The 17,475-nt window shown below is 40.2% G+C and overlaps 1 protein-coding gene across 1 annotated transcript in view; it reads right to left on the bottom strand.

The window, feature by feature from the left end:
* hcn4 (hyperpolarization activated cyclic nucleotide-gated potassium channel 4) overlaps nucleotides 1-17,475 on the bottom strand; it is a 53,934-nt gene that overhangs the window by 2,981 nt on the left and 33,478 nt on the right. Inside the window, exons 5-7 of the mRNA XM_026293835.1 lie at nucleotides 8,404-8,550; nucleotides 7,835-8,075; nucleotides 1,076-1,240 (exon numbers count right to left, since the gene is read on the bottom strand). Of these exons, the coding sequence (XP_026149620.1) occupies nucleotides 1,076-1,240; nucleotides 7,835-8,075; nucleotides 8,404-8,550 (553 nt within the window). The remainder of the gene's footprint in view (nucleotides 1-1,075; nucleotides 1,241-7,834; nucleotides 8,076-8,403; nucleotides 8,551-17,475) is intronic.

Raw genomic sequence — 17,475 nt, 5'->3', positions numbered from 1 at the left:
AAACAGATATCATTTGAGACAAAAAAAAAAAAAAAAACAGATATGTGAAAACAAGTTCCCCTTGACCTCTGCTCAAGGTTGCATCCCAGTGCCAAATATATATGGCATACTAACTGGTTATTCAAACTTCTACATAGATGTGTGGCAGAAAAGTCCATTAGTCATTGTGAAATAGTCACCCTAACCTAAAAATGACTGGGGCAATTCACATGGTGCTCGATTTCAATTTAGTTGAAACTCCAACTTGAAGATACTGTAAATGTATTCACCATTTTTTTTTCATTTTCTGTTCTTGTGTCCGAAATGTAAAGGTGTTGATATCTGGTACTGTACCTTGCATTCCCTCATATTTATCCCCTACAGACCGTGAGCCATACCATATAAAGTCCATCAAGACAATAATTAATTTATAGATCAGTGCTGTGTGCATGACTTTATTAGGGAAGGGTGTACATGGATATCAGGCCATATGCAGGAGACCATCTCACAGAAATAACTATCAGTCCACCAAATCTTTTCAAAGCAGCCATTTTCTGCAAAGAGACCCCCTAAAGCAATTTCTCTATCTTCCACTCTAAACATAGCTGAGGATAAAACAGAGCATGCAGCAATGGCTCAGTGATGATACAGGCGTGCCTTTCATTGTGAATTTTTCATCTGCCCAGACTGAGCCTGGGAACAGTGATGGATATGGAGAGAATATCAATTGTATGCGAATGATGCTGGGATTTGAAAACCAGAGCTCTATCTGCATTTTTATATGCAGATGATTTCCAAAGTAATTTCAGCCACTGAATATCAGTTTGAACATTTTTACAGCCCTAAAGCATTGTCTGAGGGCTTTGACTCTTGTGTGAAATATACTTGTTCTTTTTTCTAATCAGTGTAACTTTGCCATGTTGACTTTGCACGCTTGTGACTAAATAAAACCAGAAAGAGACATAGTGATCTGCTCATACCACACTAATGAAATCCACTCAGTGATGTGCCAACTGGTTAGCATGAAATTACAGTAATAAAAAACTCTTCAAATCCTCGATCTCAAAAGATCTTTTCTTAAAGGATATTTTCTTACCAATACGGTCCAACCTGTCCAGGGCAACAGTCTCAAAGGCCCTTCTCATCATCGGATACTCCTCCAGCACCTCATTGAAGTTGTCCACAGACAGTGAATACAGACGACAGTACGTATCTGCTCTGACACTGGCTGTCCTTCTCCCGCGTGTCAGCAAACAGATTTCTGCAACAAGACAGAGCAAATATGACATGATGTAGCACGATTAAGTCAGGCAGCTTACCTGTCTATGAGTTGGCCAGTTACGCCATTGTTCTGTGTGGTCTCTGACAGAAAATCACTTGATCATAATGAGTCGCTTCAATCACAGACACAAAATCAGGTAACATTTTCTAACCCAGAAATATTTAAGATGCTGAAATTTACTATTTCCTGATTTTAACTCCCCCTCCACACAAATCACTAATATAATTGTCTTTTTTTTATACACCGCCCATCCCACACATAACATAAAACATCTTAGAAGGAAAATATGTTTGACTAAAACACGTAAAGTATCTCCCTTTTCTCTCTCTTGCTCTCTCTCTCTCTCTCGCTCTATTTTATTCTATATGTACTACCAAATGTATCACACCTGGGTCCCCTACCTTTCCCCTGCACACAATAATACCATTGTAATTGACCTTGACCTCTTTAAACATGACCTAAAACATGGCATTATATTGATCTTTTAATTTTCCTCAGCAGATACTGTGGTAAGTAACTACGCAAACGCAAGAAAATAACCTAAGGAAAATGAAAACCTGAGTTGTTTCTTTTTAACTAGAACTTTTCTTTAATCCATCAGTGCTGCACCTAATGCCATTTTCAGAGCTTAGAGCTCTGCCAGCCCTCATCTGCTATGCCCGCTCAGGAAAATAATGATCCATTTAACAAGCTGCGCTGCTGTGGAGCTCGAGCACAGAGACGGTGTGAGTGGTTGCAAGTGTGTCTATACTGTATGCAGCAGTTGCATGTGCCTGTATTCACTATTCAAATGTCTATGTAAGAGATGGGGCCTCCAAAGGATTTGTGCACATGCATACAAATGGATGTGCATGCACTATGTGTGTGTATGCATGCTAGTGTTTTATTCATGAGAAGCAGGGAAGTATGAGAGTTTAAAGTGGTATTACAGGCTATATTTTGTAAATAAACTTTATATACATATCTATAGATAGATAGATTCTAGACACCATGTAATGTGTGTATATAGTGTATATATGGGCAAAGTTTACGTCACCTTCATATTATCTTTTTCTAGCTCATCCACACATTTCTTGATTCTCTCTATTGATCTGTACGTGTGTTTTTCATTTTAAGATATTGCATATTATTAAAATGTAGCTTCATGTAGATTTGTGTTTTTATTTAACTAACATTTAGCCACACATCCAGCGACAGCCTCCCTATCCTATGAGGCAGTCTTACAAATTGTACTTATATTGTTTCTGCACATTAATCTGCTCAGTCTTCACAGTCTTCTGAACTGCTCCATAAATTTGCATATTCATATTTAAAATACAATTTTTATGTTTTGCTTGAGTCAACCAAACAAACTGTGTTTAAAGGGAGATATCACAGTCTTGGATAAACATTGAAAATGTCCAGGAATACTCACGTTGGGAACTACAGATGGAAACCTTCTGTATGGGATAGCCATATGAGGCAGATGCATGGGGAGTTAAGTAACCAACAGGAAAAACCTCACTCAAAGATTCTGGTAAACACCATGTGTTTAATCTTCACTTTGTTTTTATGGCATTGCTGATCATAAAAAAATCACTTTTTGCGCAATTTAATATATATAACTTGAAAAATGTCAACACTGTCATGAACAATGGGATTGCCAAAACTCCTCTCAATATCAATTATCAATTAACATTACATGGTATGTTACACATATGTAGTATTCACTGGATTGCATTACAAAGGACTTTTGTGTTCTTCTGCACTGTGTAAAGTGGTTATGAGTGTGTGCAATGGTTTAGAAATTGAGATAGAGGAACAGATAAAGGTAGAATTCTTGATTTAACAGGACAGTGAGGGAGAAATGTGTATTACATATGAAACATAATAACAACCTCATGTGCGGCGTGTTACTGTTGTGAGTGTATGTATGAGAGAGTATGGGTGAGTGGCCAAGTAATCAGCAGAACTGTATTAATGCGAAAGATACCATGCACTTCTGTCTGCCTGTGTGTGTACACTGTGTGTTTGCACATGTGTTTGTGAGGTCGTACTGTAAGCGTGTACTGGCTGGGCAGCCCTGGCTGTAGCTGTGCTGGGGGTCCATTTCCCACAACACTGCTCCAATAATCCCCTCTGGAGAGGGGCATTGCAGCTCTGTATTAAATCCTCTTGTCCTGTGGCTTTCTGGATGAAGCCAGAACTGCCAAGATGAGGTGGTGAGCTGCAGCGAGCCCTCTGGCCTCAACTAACTGTCTTTGCAGAAAGCAAGGAAAGCCCAGACACTTAACGCTGCCATCTCAACTACAAGTGCAGAGAAAAAATAATCCATGGCAAGGACTGTGTCTGGTGCAACCCAATCGGAGCTGCAAGATAAGAGTACAGCCAAGTTTTCTGAGTCTGAGGGGCCAAATGCAAGCGGCTGGTCTGAAACACACTGTCCTCAATATTTTGAACATTAACATTATAAGCCAAGTGGGCATCAAAATAAAGTCATGATTGTTTTTGTTGAAAGTATATCCAATGCAAGTAGAAAATGTATAATTTTCATGAGAGTTTCATGAGAAAAAAATAGAAAAAGTATATTTGGAGAGAAACAGAACTCAAAACCTGAAATAAATGTTTAGTTTGACCAAATGTCACTGGATGTACTCATGGAATTGTAGCTAAAATGAAAGCTATATGGACAAAGAAATTGCATCTAATATCAATATACTGTACTACTGAACAGTACATTTACAATTTACATCCAAAAACAACTTTATCATTTTTGTACAGGAGCCTATGTATGTAAACAAAATATATTATACTGATGACAGTGAGTTCACTGCATTGTTCAATCCAAGATGGCTTTTGCAGACAGGTTGTGAGATACATTAAATTCGCTTATGAATGCTCTATTCCCACTGCTTTACTCATATCTCCTGACTCTTCACAATGCTCTGCAAATCCTGCTTGAAATCATAGAACAGGCTTAGCTGTCACAGAAACTACAAAACTACACCTCTGCATTGGACAGTGTTACTTTAATGCAGTCATGATGCGTTTCATTTTCACACTGAAGTGACAATGCATTAATCAAAACCGAATAAAGACCCCAATTAAAATTAGATATTGTGCTGAGAAAGCAGGACTGAGACTTCCTGTCCCCTGAGCCTGGTAAGAAAACACATGACAACTGGTCTTCTGTTGGATGATGCCATCAATGTGTCCTTACTGGAAAGGTGCTTCCCCCCAAGTCCCCTGCACAAGCTCTTAAAGTGAAGAGCAGACTGAATACCATGCAAGGTGCCACTGTGTGCAGATGTGTGTGTGGATGCATGTGTGTGTAAGAGAGAGAGAGAGAGAGAGAGAGAGAGAGAGAGAGAGAGAGAGAGAGAGAAGTGCAAGGGAGAATAACTGAATGAAAGACATCTTGTGTGTATTACTGTCTTTATACACTTGAAAAAAAATAAATGTAAAAAAAAATGTAAAACTAAATCAGAGGACATCACGATGAAAGTGGCTTGTCCTGAGAAAGCAGGACTGTAGTCCTTGTAGTATCAGAATAAGCAGCATTCACTGCAAAGATCTAAGGTACATATGAGTTCCCTTAATTGCATCCACATTTCCTGTTGCATTTTTCCTTGTGTTTTGGACCCACCCACCAGAGGAAGGAAAAGATGTGAGAAAAGATGTGAGAAGAATGGCAGAATTGAGGAACCTTGTTTTTTAGATAAATGAGATGTCATTTCTGCTGATTTATCATCTGAGGTGTCTAATCATGTATTGATTTCCAAAGAAGGCATGTGTTGGTCTATAAAAGACAACTGCGAAGGATGGTCTCTCATATCCTCGCTCATGCCTCCTCCAAGGCAGGGTCCTTGCTCCTCTCTGCTCAGAGCAGGAATAACACCTGGTAAGACTAAACTTCTAATCCTTATACCCATGACAAGTGTAGTTCATAATTTTATAACAAATACAAAATGTCGAAGAGTAGAGTTAAACTTATTAAAGAGTGCATTGAGTCAACAAATGCAGGGGAGAAATTAAGACTGAACCTAGAACAAAGTCACAAATGAACATGGTTTTACATGATGTACATGATGGACATGATGTGACATGATAATACGTCACGTAATATATGTGAGACGTGACGTGATGTGTTATGTGACGTGTAATGTGACGTGTGATATGACGTGATATATGTGTGACGTGGTGTTGTGACACGGGATGAGATGACCTGTGTGATATGACGTGATATATATGTGTGATCTTGTCTATTATGTGCCATCTCAGCACTTTCATCGTGATGTCCTCTGATTTAATTTTGTCTGGGGAAAAGAAGTGAAAGAGAGCAGAGATGAGTGTAGTAGCCCAGGACTTCACAGAACTATGGAGTTAGAGCATCATTCACAGAGAGCCAAGAAGATGACACAGGAGATTGTAAACTGTGCTGTCAACTTTCTCCCCCTCCCATTCTCAGACTGTGTCACTTTCCTTCCCCCTACGCCTTGAGCTGCTACGAGTCAGTCACTCAGGGGCAAAGTGAACCATCTTAGAGGTGCAATGAAAAGCAGGTTTTGATAAGCACCTTTGACTGAGATGCAGGGCCATAACAAGGTCACTGAGCTCTACTCCGACCAAGAAAAAGGTGCAGTCTGCACTGGCAACACTTCAATTATTACAGGCAGCAAAGGATGAACTATAATAGCACAATCACCTGCCTAGTCCGGGCACTGAGGGGGCAACAGAGATTCTGTTCAGATAAGTGTTTCAATAATGAACTATAAGGAGACTGGAGAGGGGGTGGAGGGAGCATGTTTTCTTTGTAAACCCAGGGCAGCATCCAAAGAGTGGGCTTGGCAGAGATTCTTTTCTCCTATGGCATTAGTACTACAGTCACATTAGATTTCCCCTTCCCACTGGATCACTGTGTGCCCAGCCGACGCTCCCATCCAGGACATGTCATGTCCACTTTAGACTTTAGGCTGTCTTGCTCGAGCTAATCCAACAGCTAACAAACTGGAGCAGACTGCTGAGTATATAATTGCGTAAATAATTCAGGTCATGTATGAACGAATGAGTGCATGGTTTTGCTAAGATGTTGATGAGCATATACGCACGCCACTTGATGTACTTTAAACTGGATACTGCTGACACTGAGTGTGTTTGAATAAAAAGAAAGCTCCTGAACAAACAAGACTCCTGCTTCTCATTCATATGCCCACACAATCATAAGCAGACCCCTTACATGTGCAACACATTCCGCATGGAGCAGATTTCTGTATTCTGGCATGTAATATATGTAAAAAATAGTATTTGTTGCTTTTGACTTCCTGCTTGTTGATTCTGACAGCCACTCTGAGATTCACGTGGCACATACTCCCTGTGCTGATCCTGCACCAATTAATTTCATGATTGACTAACTCATGTTTGGTAACAAACTTCCAGTGGCTCTAGGTTTACCTCGCTAGCCCCCTACCCTTATACACCCGGTGGAGTGGCACTGCAAAAAATAGCAACAGGATAATAGAGTCAAAAGCCTTGTGCATATAGTGCGGGGAAAATATACAGATCCAAAGTTTAAGATTAAAGAGACAAAGTCAGTTTCTGTTCTAAAACCAGTACTACTTTACACTACTCATGTCAAAAAAAGTAAAAGGAAAAACAAGCTAGATGTAGATGCTTTTCACTCAAATGCATTTACAAGCTTGCTGAAATCTGAATATCCTGCAAGGTGAGGAAGCACCCAAAGAGGGAACGTTTTGGACACTATTTTAGACACAGCCCTACACAGCCCTCAAGAGAGCCACAGCAATTTTTGTCTAAAATGTCGATTACCTCTGACATGTGTTGAGATGAGCAACACACACCATGGTGATGGACTTGAGCCTGCAAGGTGTAATTACACTTCCAGAGGCAGGTCATGTGCTGTTAAACGCTTTGCCACTATTTCTCATTACATAACAGTGTAGTCTAAATGACACTGTCACTGTGCACATTAAATGGTATTTGGTGAGGGCAGCATGGCAGCACGGCAGCATTATCCCCACATGAGAGAGCTACACGTTATCGGAAGAACATAACATGAGGTAAATACATGGCAACTCTGTGTTATGCCACAAGTCTTAAGCTTCCATATGCTACATGCTACATAATGTTTCAGCTTTCCCACCTCTTTGGCCTTTGGATGCATATTTTTTTATTTGCACTACACCACGTGCATTTTCTTAATTTGGGTTTGCCCTACATTTAGAGACCCAGCTCATCATGTGAATTAAGGGAACATCCCTGCATAAACCATGAAGCAGAATTTTAAGTGAAGTGACAAGCCCTGCACAACATACCACTTCCAGATCACAACAAGCTAATATCAGAGAAAGAAAACCATTATCCAAAAGCAGCTGCCTCACAGATCAAAATTCAAACCCAAGCCAACCTCTTAAGGTGCTAAAAGACAGCATTATTAACATTAAAACAGAGCAGATTTAAGCCCCACAAAAGAGTATGTGTGTGTGTGTGTGTGTGTGTGTGTGTGAGGGTGTGTGTGTGTGTGTGTGTGTGTGTGTGTGTGTGTGTGTGTGTGTGTGTGTGTGTGACTTGTCTTACCTCCAAAATAGGAGCCATCTGAAAGCTTGGTCTCTTTATTGCCTTTGGTTAGTACACTGACAACCCCATGTTGTATGAAGTACATTTTCTTGCCAATGGTGCCCTCCCTGATGATGTAATCCCCAGGCTGGAACACCTCAAACTTCAGCTTAGTGAGCATGGAGGTGACAAAGTTGGGGTCGGCGTTGGCAAAGAGGGGCATAGACGCCACTAGCTTTCGACAGTTAAAGTTGATAATTTCCTGTTTGAGCACAGAGAAAGATTGAAAACAGCAGTTAGTAACAGAAGAAAAGAGCTGGAGCTTTACAAAAAGCATTGACGGACAAAATCACAATAGGAAACAATGTCAGCTGGGCGGACGTTGTTTTTCTGTGCTCCTCTCAGTTGTCCTATTGTTTAGATTTGGCCTCGATAAAATAAATATTTTTCCCACTGTCTGCTTGGGTAACGCTAAAATGTCAGTGAATGTGAAGCGAACTGAGTGGAACGTCAAGCAGTACACAAGCTTCTGAATGCACCATAGGTACACGTGCAGCAGATTGTAACCCAGACAGAAACATTCATCCCACCTCTCTGAGCGGCTCGTTCAGCTCTCCCAGGATGCTCTCCTCATCAAACATCTTGCCCTGGTAACGGTGCTCGTAGTAGTCATGGATTCTCTGCCTCATATCTGCCGGCAGCTTGTGGAAGGACATGTACTGCTCTACCTGTTTGTACTGCAGAGACAGAGACACAGCAGTCAGGTTATTTAAAACAATAGCACACAGTAGCATTTAATGCCAACTACTTGCAGGTGGCTAGGTTTGGGAAATAAATTGTAGCTTGGATTAAAGCAACTACTTCCTTAACATCATAGGGCCTCAGTCATTGTTTTTATACACACCAGTCTCCTGTGAGAAAGTCTGTGTCTGACCAACATCAACCAAACATGGACTTTGTAACACTTTCTGCCAAATCACAGAAATCACTTGTGGTATTACTATATGGTGATTAGAGATCCCTGCAAATACAACTTTTGCTGATGATAAGTGCCTACTGGCCTACTGACAGGTGCCCTTACTGAACCATGACTGTGGGCATAATAACAATAACAGCCACTGAATGGCGTGACAACACGCAAATCAGCTGCAGCCACAGTCAGCTGGCACTGAGGTCAGATGTTGTGGAAGTGGAGATGGAAACACACAGGCCATCAGGGCTCTTGTGGGTTATGCCCAACAACATAGCATACAGTGTCTATCTCTCTTGAAAGACAGCAAGCAGGCAAATGCATGGGGAGCTTGTAGTTATTTTGTTTATGCACAAAGAAGATGAATGCAAGAAATGAATTTCACATACAACATGAACTACTAAAATTACACAACAAATGTAACTTAAGATACAAAAAAAAAAAAAAAATCATAACACCTATACAACTTATCCTATCAAGGGTCCCAGGGGGTTGGAAGCCAGCCACATTGGATGGGGTACACCCTGGACACATCGCCAGTTTATTGAAGGGCCGATGCATACAGACAGACAGCTAGTCACACTGAGATTCACGGCTGTGGTGTCACCTGTTAATGTAATTTGCATGTCTTTGGTCTGGGAGCAAGCTGGAGCACTGAGAGAAAACCAAATAACCCCACAGAGAGAAGATTCAAATTCCACACAGAAAGGCTCCTGTTTGAACAGAGTTCAAACCCAGAACCTTCTTGTTGTGAGGCAACAGTGTGAACCACTGTCCACCTTGCCAGCCTCTAAAACCCACTTAGAACAAGCTATGGGCTATGTTTTAAACTATATGATAACCATATAAACTATATGATCAAATGAATATGCCTCTCTAATGATGTCTATTTATATACCACATGTGAGTGCAGTGTGCAGTGTAACAAATGAAGTGCTGTGGATCCTCAAACACACCTGTACATCGAAAACCCTTAAAAGTGTCATCCAGTGTCCAAGTGTATCATTCAGTCTTTTAATTTTTGTAAAAAAACTATTAAAATGAGTGTCAGGTGGCCTTTCATTGATTCTGCAGCACTGGAAGCAAAGATGGAGATCAAAGCACAATAAGAGCACCTCGGGAATAATAACAGGTAGAATCCTTGACCCTCAGTGTAAGAAAAAAGAAGAAATTAACCATTCATAGGGCAACACTGGGGGTGCTCCGTGATCACAATTTTTATACTGGCAAAAGTCATACCACTCAGTGACTTGACTAACCTCAGATGTCCGCTTCCTTGTTATCTGACTCTACTACCCCAGTCACCACTAATCCAGGAGGAGATCATCAAAAGACCAATCTTGTGGAAATATAGAACAGTAAATAAGGACAGCTGTCTCATACAAGTAAGACTGTTTTTTGCGAGAGCAAAAAAGCTGTCAGGCTTCTTGAAAATCAGGAGATGTGAGTGGAGTTGGATAGCAACACAAACTAGGGTTAGATTTCAGTACTAAAAAGACACAGGCAGATCAAGTGTAACTATTTCAGAATGAGGTCCAGTCAAATTTCTGCGGATAACATCTTCTCTCCTTGCAATGACCCCTGCTTGTTTGTATTCCTCCTTTATGCAGTCCTACCAACGTCTACAATGCTCAGAACTGCAAAGTTCTCCTTTTTCTCCTGCACGCTCCTTGCCAAATTGCTTAATTTTATCCATCCTCTATACTTCTTACACTGTGGAGGGTCACGGGGGAGCGGGAGACTATTCCAGTGGACACTAGGTGAAAGGTGGGGTATACCCTAAACAGGTCACCCGTCTATCACAGGGCTGACACATAGAGACAGACACATATTCAGTAAGCCTAACTAACATGTCTTTGGAGAATGTGTGGAAGCCGGAGTACCGAGAGAAAATGCACACAAACATGATGGGGACATGAAAACTCCACACCTCCACACAAAAAGCCTCCAGTCGTCCACAGACTTTATTCATTGTCACTTGCACAAATACGATCACATGGGGATAGTTTTGTGTCTCTCCAAAAAAAACAAAGTGTACCACAAGGAATGTAGCAGATAGTTGGAATATCATAGCGTATGAACACTGAGAAGCTGCTCACATGATTTACTTACTTAAAACATATCAGTTCACCTCTTAGGGAATGGCAAGTAAAAGAATTTGACAATTTATATGTGCCAGGACTGTGTAAACTGGCTTGGAAAATGAAAGAAAGAATAAGATGTGGAAAGAGGCTTTCAGATATCCAGTCTGCATCTGTCATGGGGTAAGGGTTTCAGTCTTTATCCCCACAATCTCTTTGGCATAAAATTGAGCATTTACTGATCTGATGATGAAATAGAATCTTTCCGCAGAGAAGAACTTTTGCTCCTCTCCTTGAACAGACGGAAAGCTCTAGAAAAGAACTGCAGACACCCCCAGCTGAAGTCCCATTGGCTGCTGAGCATTGCAGTGAAGATGGCTTGTCTGTGTGTGATGCTAGGGTGAGGATGACAGGTGTAACCCACATTCTGCATTTTGTCTAATGTCTTTATGTCTCCTGCATTAGACATGCCACAGCATGGCGTTCTATGTCAAAGACAAAAAAAAATTTTTTTTTTTTTTTTTTTACATATAAGAAAAATAAATACTGTCAACATCTACTACTTGATTATTCCAGCAAGAAAGGGCATTAGTCAAGCGAATAAAGCAAGATAATATTCTACTGCTTGTGAGGTGTGATGAGTGCGAGTGAACAACATACAGTAGCTCAGTGTCTCACTCAAAAGCATTTCATATTAACTAATCACTGCTGAGTCTCAGAGGAGGAGCTGAAAGGGATGTAGAAACACCCACCATGGGGAGATGGGGCTCTCCTGATGCTGTGATGGGCTGATAACACCCTCTGTGACAGGAAATTATCTCATGCTGTGCAGCCACAATCACACTGTCACCAGATCCCTGGTCTCCTGCTCTAGTTGGTTAAATCAAATCAAAATCAATATTAAGTAGGTAATCATTGTAGCATCACCATTCCTTACCCCAAGAGGTAAACAAGAGGTTCGGACTTCAATAGGGTTGTTGTTGTTATTAAGAGTAGCCGATGAGAGGCAAAGGAAGAAATACTAAATTTTTTGGATACTGCAATAATACAGTAGCTTAGCTCATCACTGAGGGAATTTGGGTTTTTGTGTGACTTTGACCAAAGATAACAAAACCCACCTACCAGTACTACCAACACCTACTAATACTCTGACATGCTGATTGCCTGGCTAACAATCTGTTGACGTCATGATAATGCCATAGAAACCCACCATTTTCAGCAAAAAGAAGACATCCGAGGCCAGTATGTCATTTATGCACAATGAGAGGTTCAATATGTTAATTACTTATCTTTACAAGTAGGGATAGCTATAGCCCTGTGCTCCAGGCATTATAATAAGGTAAGCGCAGTGGCAGCTGGCTTTAGCTTCATATTTAATATAAAAATGGTACAGTCCTTCTCATCTAAGTCTCTGCAAGAAAGCAAACAAAAGCACATTTTCCAAAATATCAATCTGTTCCTACCACTTTGACAAACTCATTCAAGCTTTGGTGCTTTGGTGTGTTATGACTGTGATTATTTTAATATATTACTTTTTTTTTTTTTTGGTGAGTTGTCAAGAGGGGACACCTGTCGTTATGGATGGTCCTCGGGGAGCTGTGCTCGCTCAAATTGATTGCTTTTTTTACATAGCCGGTTTTATATAAAAATGGCAAAAATATCTATTGCTCATGAAACAACATTGATATAAAACACCTAAAATTGCAACATGCTACAGTCTACGACGACTCGTATTAAAAACCATTGTTTACTGATGTTCTTAGGTTATAATAAACAATAGTAAACTGTGCCCACCCGCTGATTTTGATGGGCCTGGCTTTGAATTTGAATGGAACGATGAGTCTGTCTCTGCATATTGTGCTGTAAGTGCTGTACTGTAATTTACTGTGCTCTAAGTACAGTAAAGAATGTATTTTTGTGCATCTGTGGGCAAGCCTATTAGGTTGCAGTAGTTGCATTCTCTGCTCACTAAGTTATACAGAACTGCATGATCATGCTATTGCATTTCACAAATCATTTCCCACTCTTCTCAGGTTTAATCTTCCTCATGGTTTTTCTTTAGTTTGGTTCCCATTCCATCCATCCATTTCATTTTCTATAAACACTTATTCCTTAACCAGGGTCACGGGGATCTGCTGGAGCCTATCCCAGCTCTCTTTCGGGTGGAAGGCAGGGGTACACCCTGGACAGGTCACCAGTCCATCACAGGGCCACATATAGACACACAAAGACAAACAATCTCACTCACTCCTATGGGCAATTTAGAGTCACCAATCAACCTGACATGCATGTTTTTTTTTGGACTGTGGGAGGAAACCGTAGTGCCCAAAATAAACCCACGCAAGCACGGGGAGAACATGCAAACTCCACACAAAAAGGCCGGGTTGCGAACTCAGGAACTCGCATCAAAAATGAGCAACGAAGTTTTTTCAGCATGGCATTAATATAGTACAAATTTGCAAGTGTACTTTTTAATTTATTACTATTTTACTCAACCTTCAATAATCATCTGTTTTTAATGTAGTGAGGTAGAATTTTGTTTTGTAATTAATAATAAGGCTATAGTTAAGAGAGTCTGCCACAATTTGCTGCAACAATAAAAAATATGTTTTATTGACAATAGTAGCACTTTGGGCTTTGGTTGTACAATCAAAGAGAGGGAAGAGAGTGTTTTTGGGGGGCTTGTCAGCAGTCCCTGACTCAGCAGCAAAAGTTGTGTGACAGTGAGGGGTAAAGGGAATGTAACAGGGTTTAGATTAATGCCAACAGTCAGGTCCAAACTAATGAGCACAGCTCTTACTGTAAGGCGAGAATCAGTCTTAAGCTCTTCAACTTGTTGACAGCTGAATCCTTGGGTTGATTGTGCAGGAATATCGTGACTGAATATCACCAAGTCACTGCTATTGTTAAACCTTCTTTTTCAACATACAGAAGTTTTTGAAGTCCTATAGAATCAGTGTCAGATGTGACCATATAAATATTTATCTTAAATAAGGAAGAGTTCTACTGCATATTTTGGTTCTTTCCTTTTAGCATTAATACATTTCTCTGATTTTACTCATGCTCTTAGTATGAACTAAACTAGGGTACTCTATCTGATGACTAGTATATTTCCAAACATCTTGACTCGGGGAGAAAAGATCACTACAGCTTTTTTATCCACAAATAATCAGCTTTGGGGTTTTTATTAACTATTCTCCAAAGAGACATGTTTAATTGCCAAGTGTTGATTAGAGATTGAAAGAGGGAGCGGCTACAGAACCACATTGTCATTTCCTTCTAAAGTCATTAGGGACTGGCATGTCACAACACACTACTCATATGCAGGCCTCTCTTGGGCATTAGTGATTTCACCACTAACTACTAACAACAAACAGAGCAGAGAAAATACCTGAGATGGGAATACTGAAAAGAATCAGAGAGCTTTTCTGAAGTGAGTAAGACAATATGAATCATAAGTAACCTACAAATGAATGGGATTATATCCTTTGTTTGGTGTATCCATCCCCATCTTTGTGTACTGTATACATTTCAACTGAAGAGGGCCATAGTGACAGATAAGCAGTGGCTTATAGAGAGCTGGAGGGGGAGGAATACCCCATATGCACAATCACACGTGCAGCCATCTTGTGCCCCCAGTCTAGAGAGATGTAATTCTCTTCTGCGATAATAGTTCTCAACATGCCCAAGACAAGAGTGGGATCCTTGGGGGAATTTGGCAATTGCTTAACCTGTTCCAGCTCAAAGTGTTTTAGACTAATACAGGCTAATACAATATGTATGGCAAATGTCCCACTAATTATAACTGATTAGAGAATAATAATATTACTGCAGTATTATAATAGTAAACATAATGTATATATTATTCTGCATTACATTATATTATATAAAATTGCAAATGTAAAATCCAAAGGAAGAAAAAAGGAGATGAAATTAATATAACTCTATATAACAGCTCCAGAAATTCATTTTTGTTCTAGTTTATTAATAAACATCAAATTTGGAAGCAATCTGAATCTTTTAGTGGTTTTTGCATTTAACTATTTATTTAAGTCATTTAGAGTATGAGGCAACAACTGCCAAACAATGAATGATTTCAGGTTTTGCTGCCTTTTAATTTTATTGAAAACTGAATATCTTTTAGTTTTGAACAATATACTATCACTGTTGTCACATTTTATATGTATGTTTGTTTATTTATTTGAAAAATATTTGATTTGATCAGTAAATTAATTAGCCATATAGTTTAAAAAAAAGAAAACAGATCAATATCAAAATACTAAAATAGTCGATGGAATCAAATCTTTCTGCAGCCATGGTGCAAACGTAGAAAATACACATGCTTTATTATTGTACAGCTACACGATCTGTTTACACACAACAAAAGACTGGCAACAGACATATATTTTAAGTCTAAATGAATCTAATAAAGCTATTTTTCATCTCAGTTGGGGGCACACTTTAACCCCTGGTATTTAGTGATTGCTGGGCTCTCGACTTTGAGTAACAGCTGGGCACATTCCTATTCAGGAGCTTTATAAGTCTGCTTGCTATAGCTTCTGACAGCCCAGGCATTCACATGGGGCCACATTGTAATAAAAATATATTCTGAAAAGATTATACCCAGGCTTTCTCATGATAATTTTCATCATCTCTGAGGGCAGAGCTTTTCTTCACCTCTTTCCTCTGTGTGTACACTTGTGTGATTCCTTCATAGCCTGGTTTTCTTCATCATATAGTAGTCCCTCAGAGGGATTGCACTGATTTGTTTCTCATCTAAATTTAACTGTTACCTGGACATCAGCTCTTCATGCCAACTGGACAGATGGCCTGTCATCTTGGTCTTGCACCTATGTGTGTACGAAGGCTCTGTGTTCTGGTTTTCACAGCTCATTAACAGTGGATGAATGCACATCAAAACCAGCGTGAGGCAGTTAAATGTGGCATTGGTGCTGCTTGGCTCAACACACATCCACTATCGCACTCCTTTCACTAAACACTGGTCTGTATCTATCATGCCCCCCACTGTGACAGTAGTGGGAGTTGGTTTGTGTTATTACCCACTGGTTGTTTACTAACTGGATGGCTCAGGTCCAGTTTTAGACACAGCACAATCACAATACAGCTGCTTAGTACAGAATGGATACAGCTGTATGCTAGCTAATGTTTATTTTTATTTATACACCCAGTCCCATTTGAAATTTCTAATTATTTAACAGGATTGTCAAATAGAAATCAGTGATTTAATGCATCCAGTAAATCTGCACAGAGTCTATGTTACAGTTAAGAAAATCACAATTCATTCTACTTTGCAGACTGCTGTTATATATGCAAATGATGTAGTTTTGTAGTCCTGCTGCAAGCATCTTTGGAATATCAACATGGGCATATTTGACTCCTGGACACAAAAACCCCCAAACTGCAAACTACAGAGATTTATTTCAGCTTGCCAGGAGGCAACAGCTGAAGACAACCGGTGAAGTTTCATGCATTTACTGAGTTGGAATGTCTAACTCTTCATATTTCACAGCTGGTAATGTGCAGCATTCAGCTATGCATGTGCTAAATTAGCACACGAAACTAAGTATCAAAAGAGTCTCTCTGAATGCTGTGATGTTCGGAAAACAGCAAAGACTGAGAACAAGACGAAAACCTACATTTTGTTGGGTGAACACATTTGTGAGAGTTGAAAGAAAAAGACAAAAATGGCTACATTTGTGGAATTTGCTGAATTTATGACAATTGTCAAATACTAAATAAATAAGATTTGACACAACTTCGTATGAGGCTGTTTTCCAATGGTTGTGGTGGAGACTATATTTTAGCATATTTCTCTTCAGACTGGGTACCTGTAGACAGGCACAGCTGTCCATGTCATGGCCATGCTGAATTCAGCCACCTGTCTTCTCAAAGCTCCAGGGATTGACCAGTGGATTGTCCACTTCTTGAGTGTGTGGATTATGGCATTAATGGAGAAGCAGAGTGATGGCAAGCAGATCCCATTGTCATCCAGCAGATGCAAGGGCCAATGACAGAAAGGTTTGGGTATTTGAAGGAACTAACTCTGATGAGCAGAAAACAAGAGAGGGTACTGTATAGTACAGTACAGTGTACAAATGACTACTGGTGACTGCCGGATGAGAATGCAGTGTCAGTGCACCCAGAGAGTGTCTTATCACACAGGCATGTGGAAAGATAAATGAGAAAATGTGCACTCTTTAAAATTAATTGCAGTCTGCAGTAATAACCTTTCTGAAGGCAGGCACTGTGAGAAGCTTAGGAAACACAGGGGAGCCTTTTTAGCTGGCTGGGGGGGGTTCTTCATTCGCCTTAGGGGGTGATCCCTGGGACAGCAGCAAATGGCTTTGGTAGCACCCATTGACTGGTGCTGAGACAGGCCAGCTGTTCAGTCTACTTGGCAGCAAGGCATCTCTAAAGCACAGCAGCAAACCAGTAGAGAGAGTTGAGCCGGGACTTCATTTGCCCACCTCTCATTAAAAAGCTCCTCAGATCAGCAAGATTAGTCATGAACCTACGTGCATGTTTTACTTTTTGGATTTTTCACCTTTTCAGCTGTCGAGATCTGGTGGAAAACTAGTTTCTTTGTTACT

This window comes from Mastacembelus armatus, chromosome 3 (genome assembly GCF_900324485.2).
Source record: "Mastacembelus armatus chromosome 3, fMasArm1.2, whole genome shotgun sequence".
NCBI classification, from domain to species: domain Eukaryota; kingdom Metazoa; phylum Chordata; class Actinopteri; order Synbranchiformes; family Mastacembelidae; genus Mastacembelus; species Mastacembelus armatus.
The sequence above is the reverse complement of the archived record's forward strand: the minus strand, read 5'-3'. Positions and strand labels throughout refer to the sequence as shown.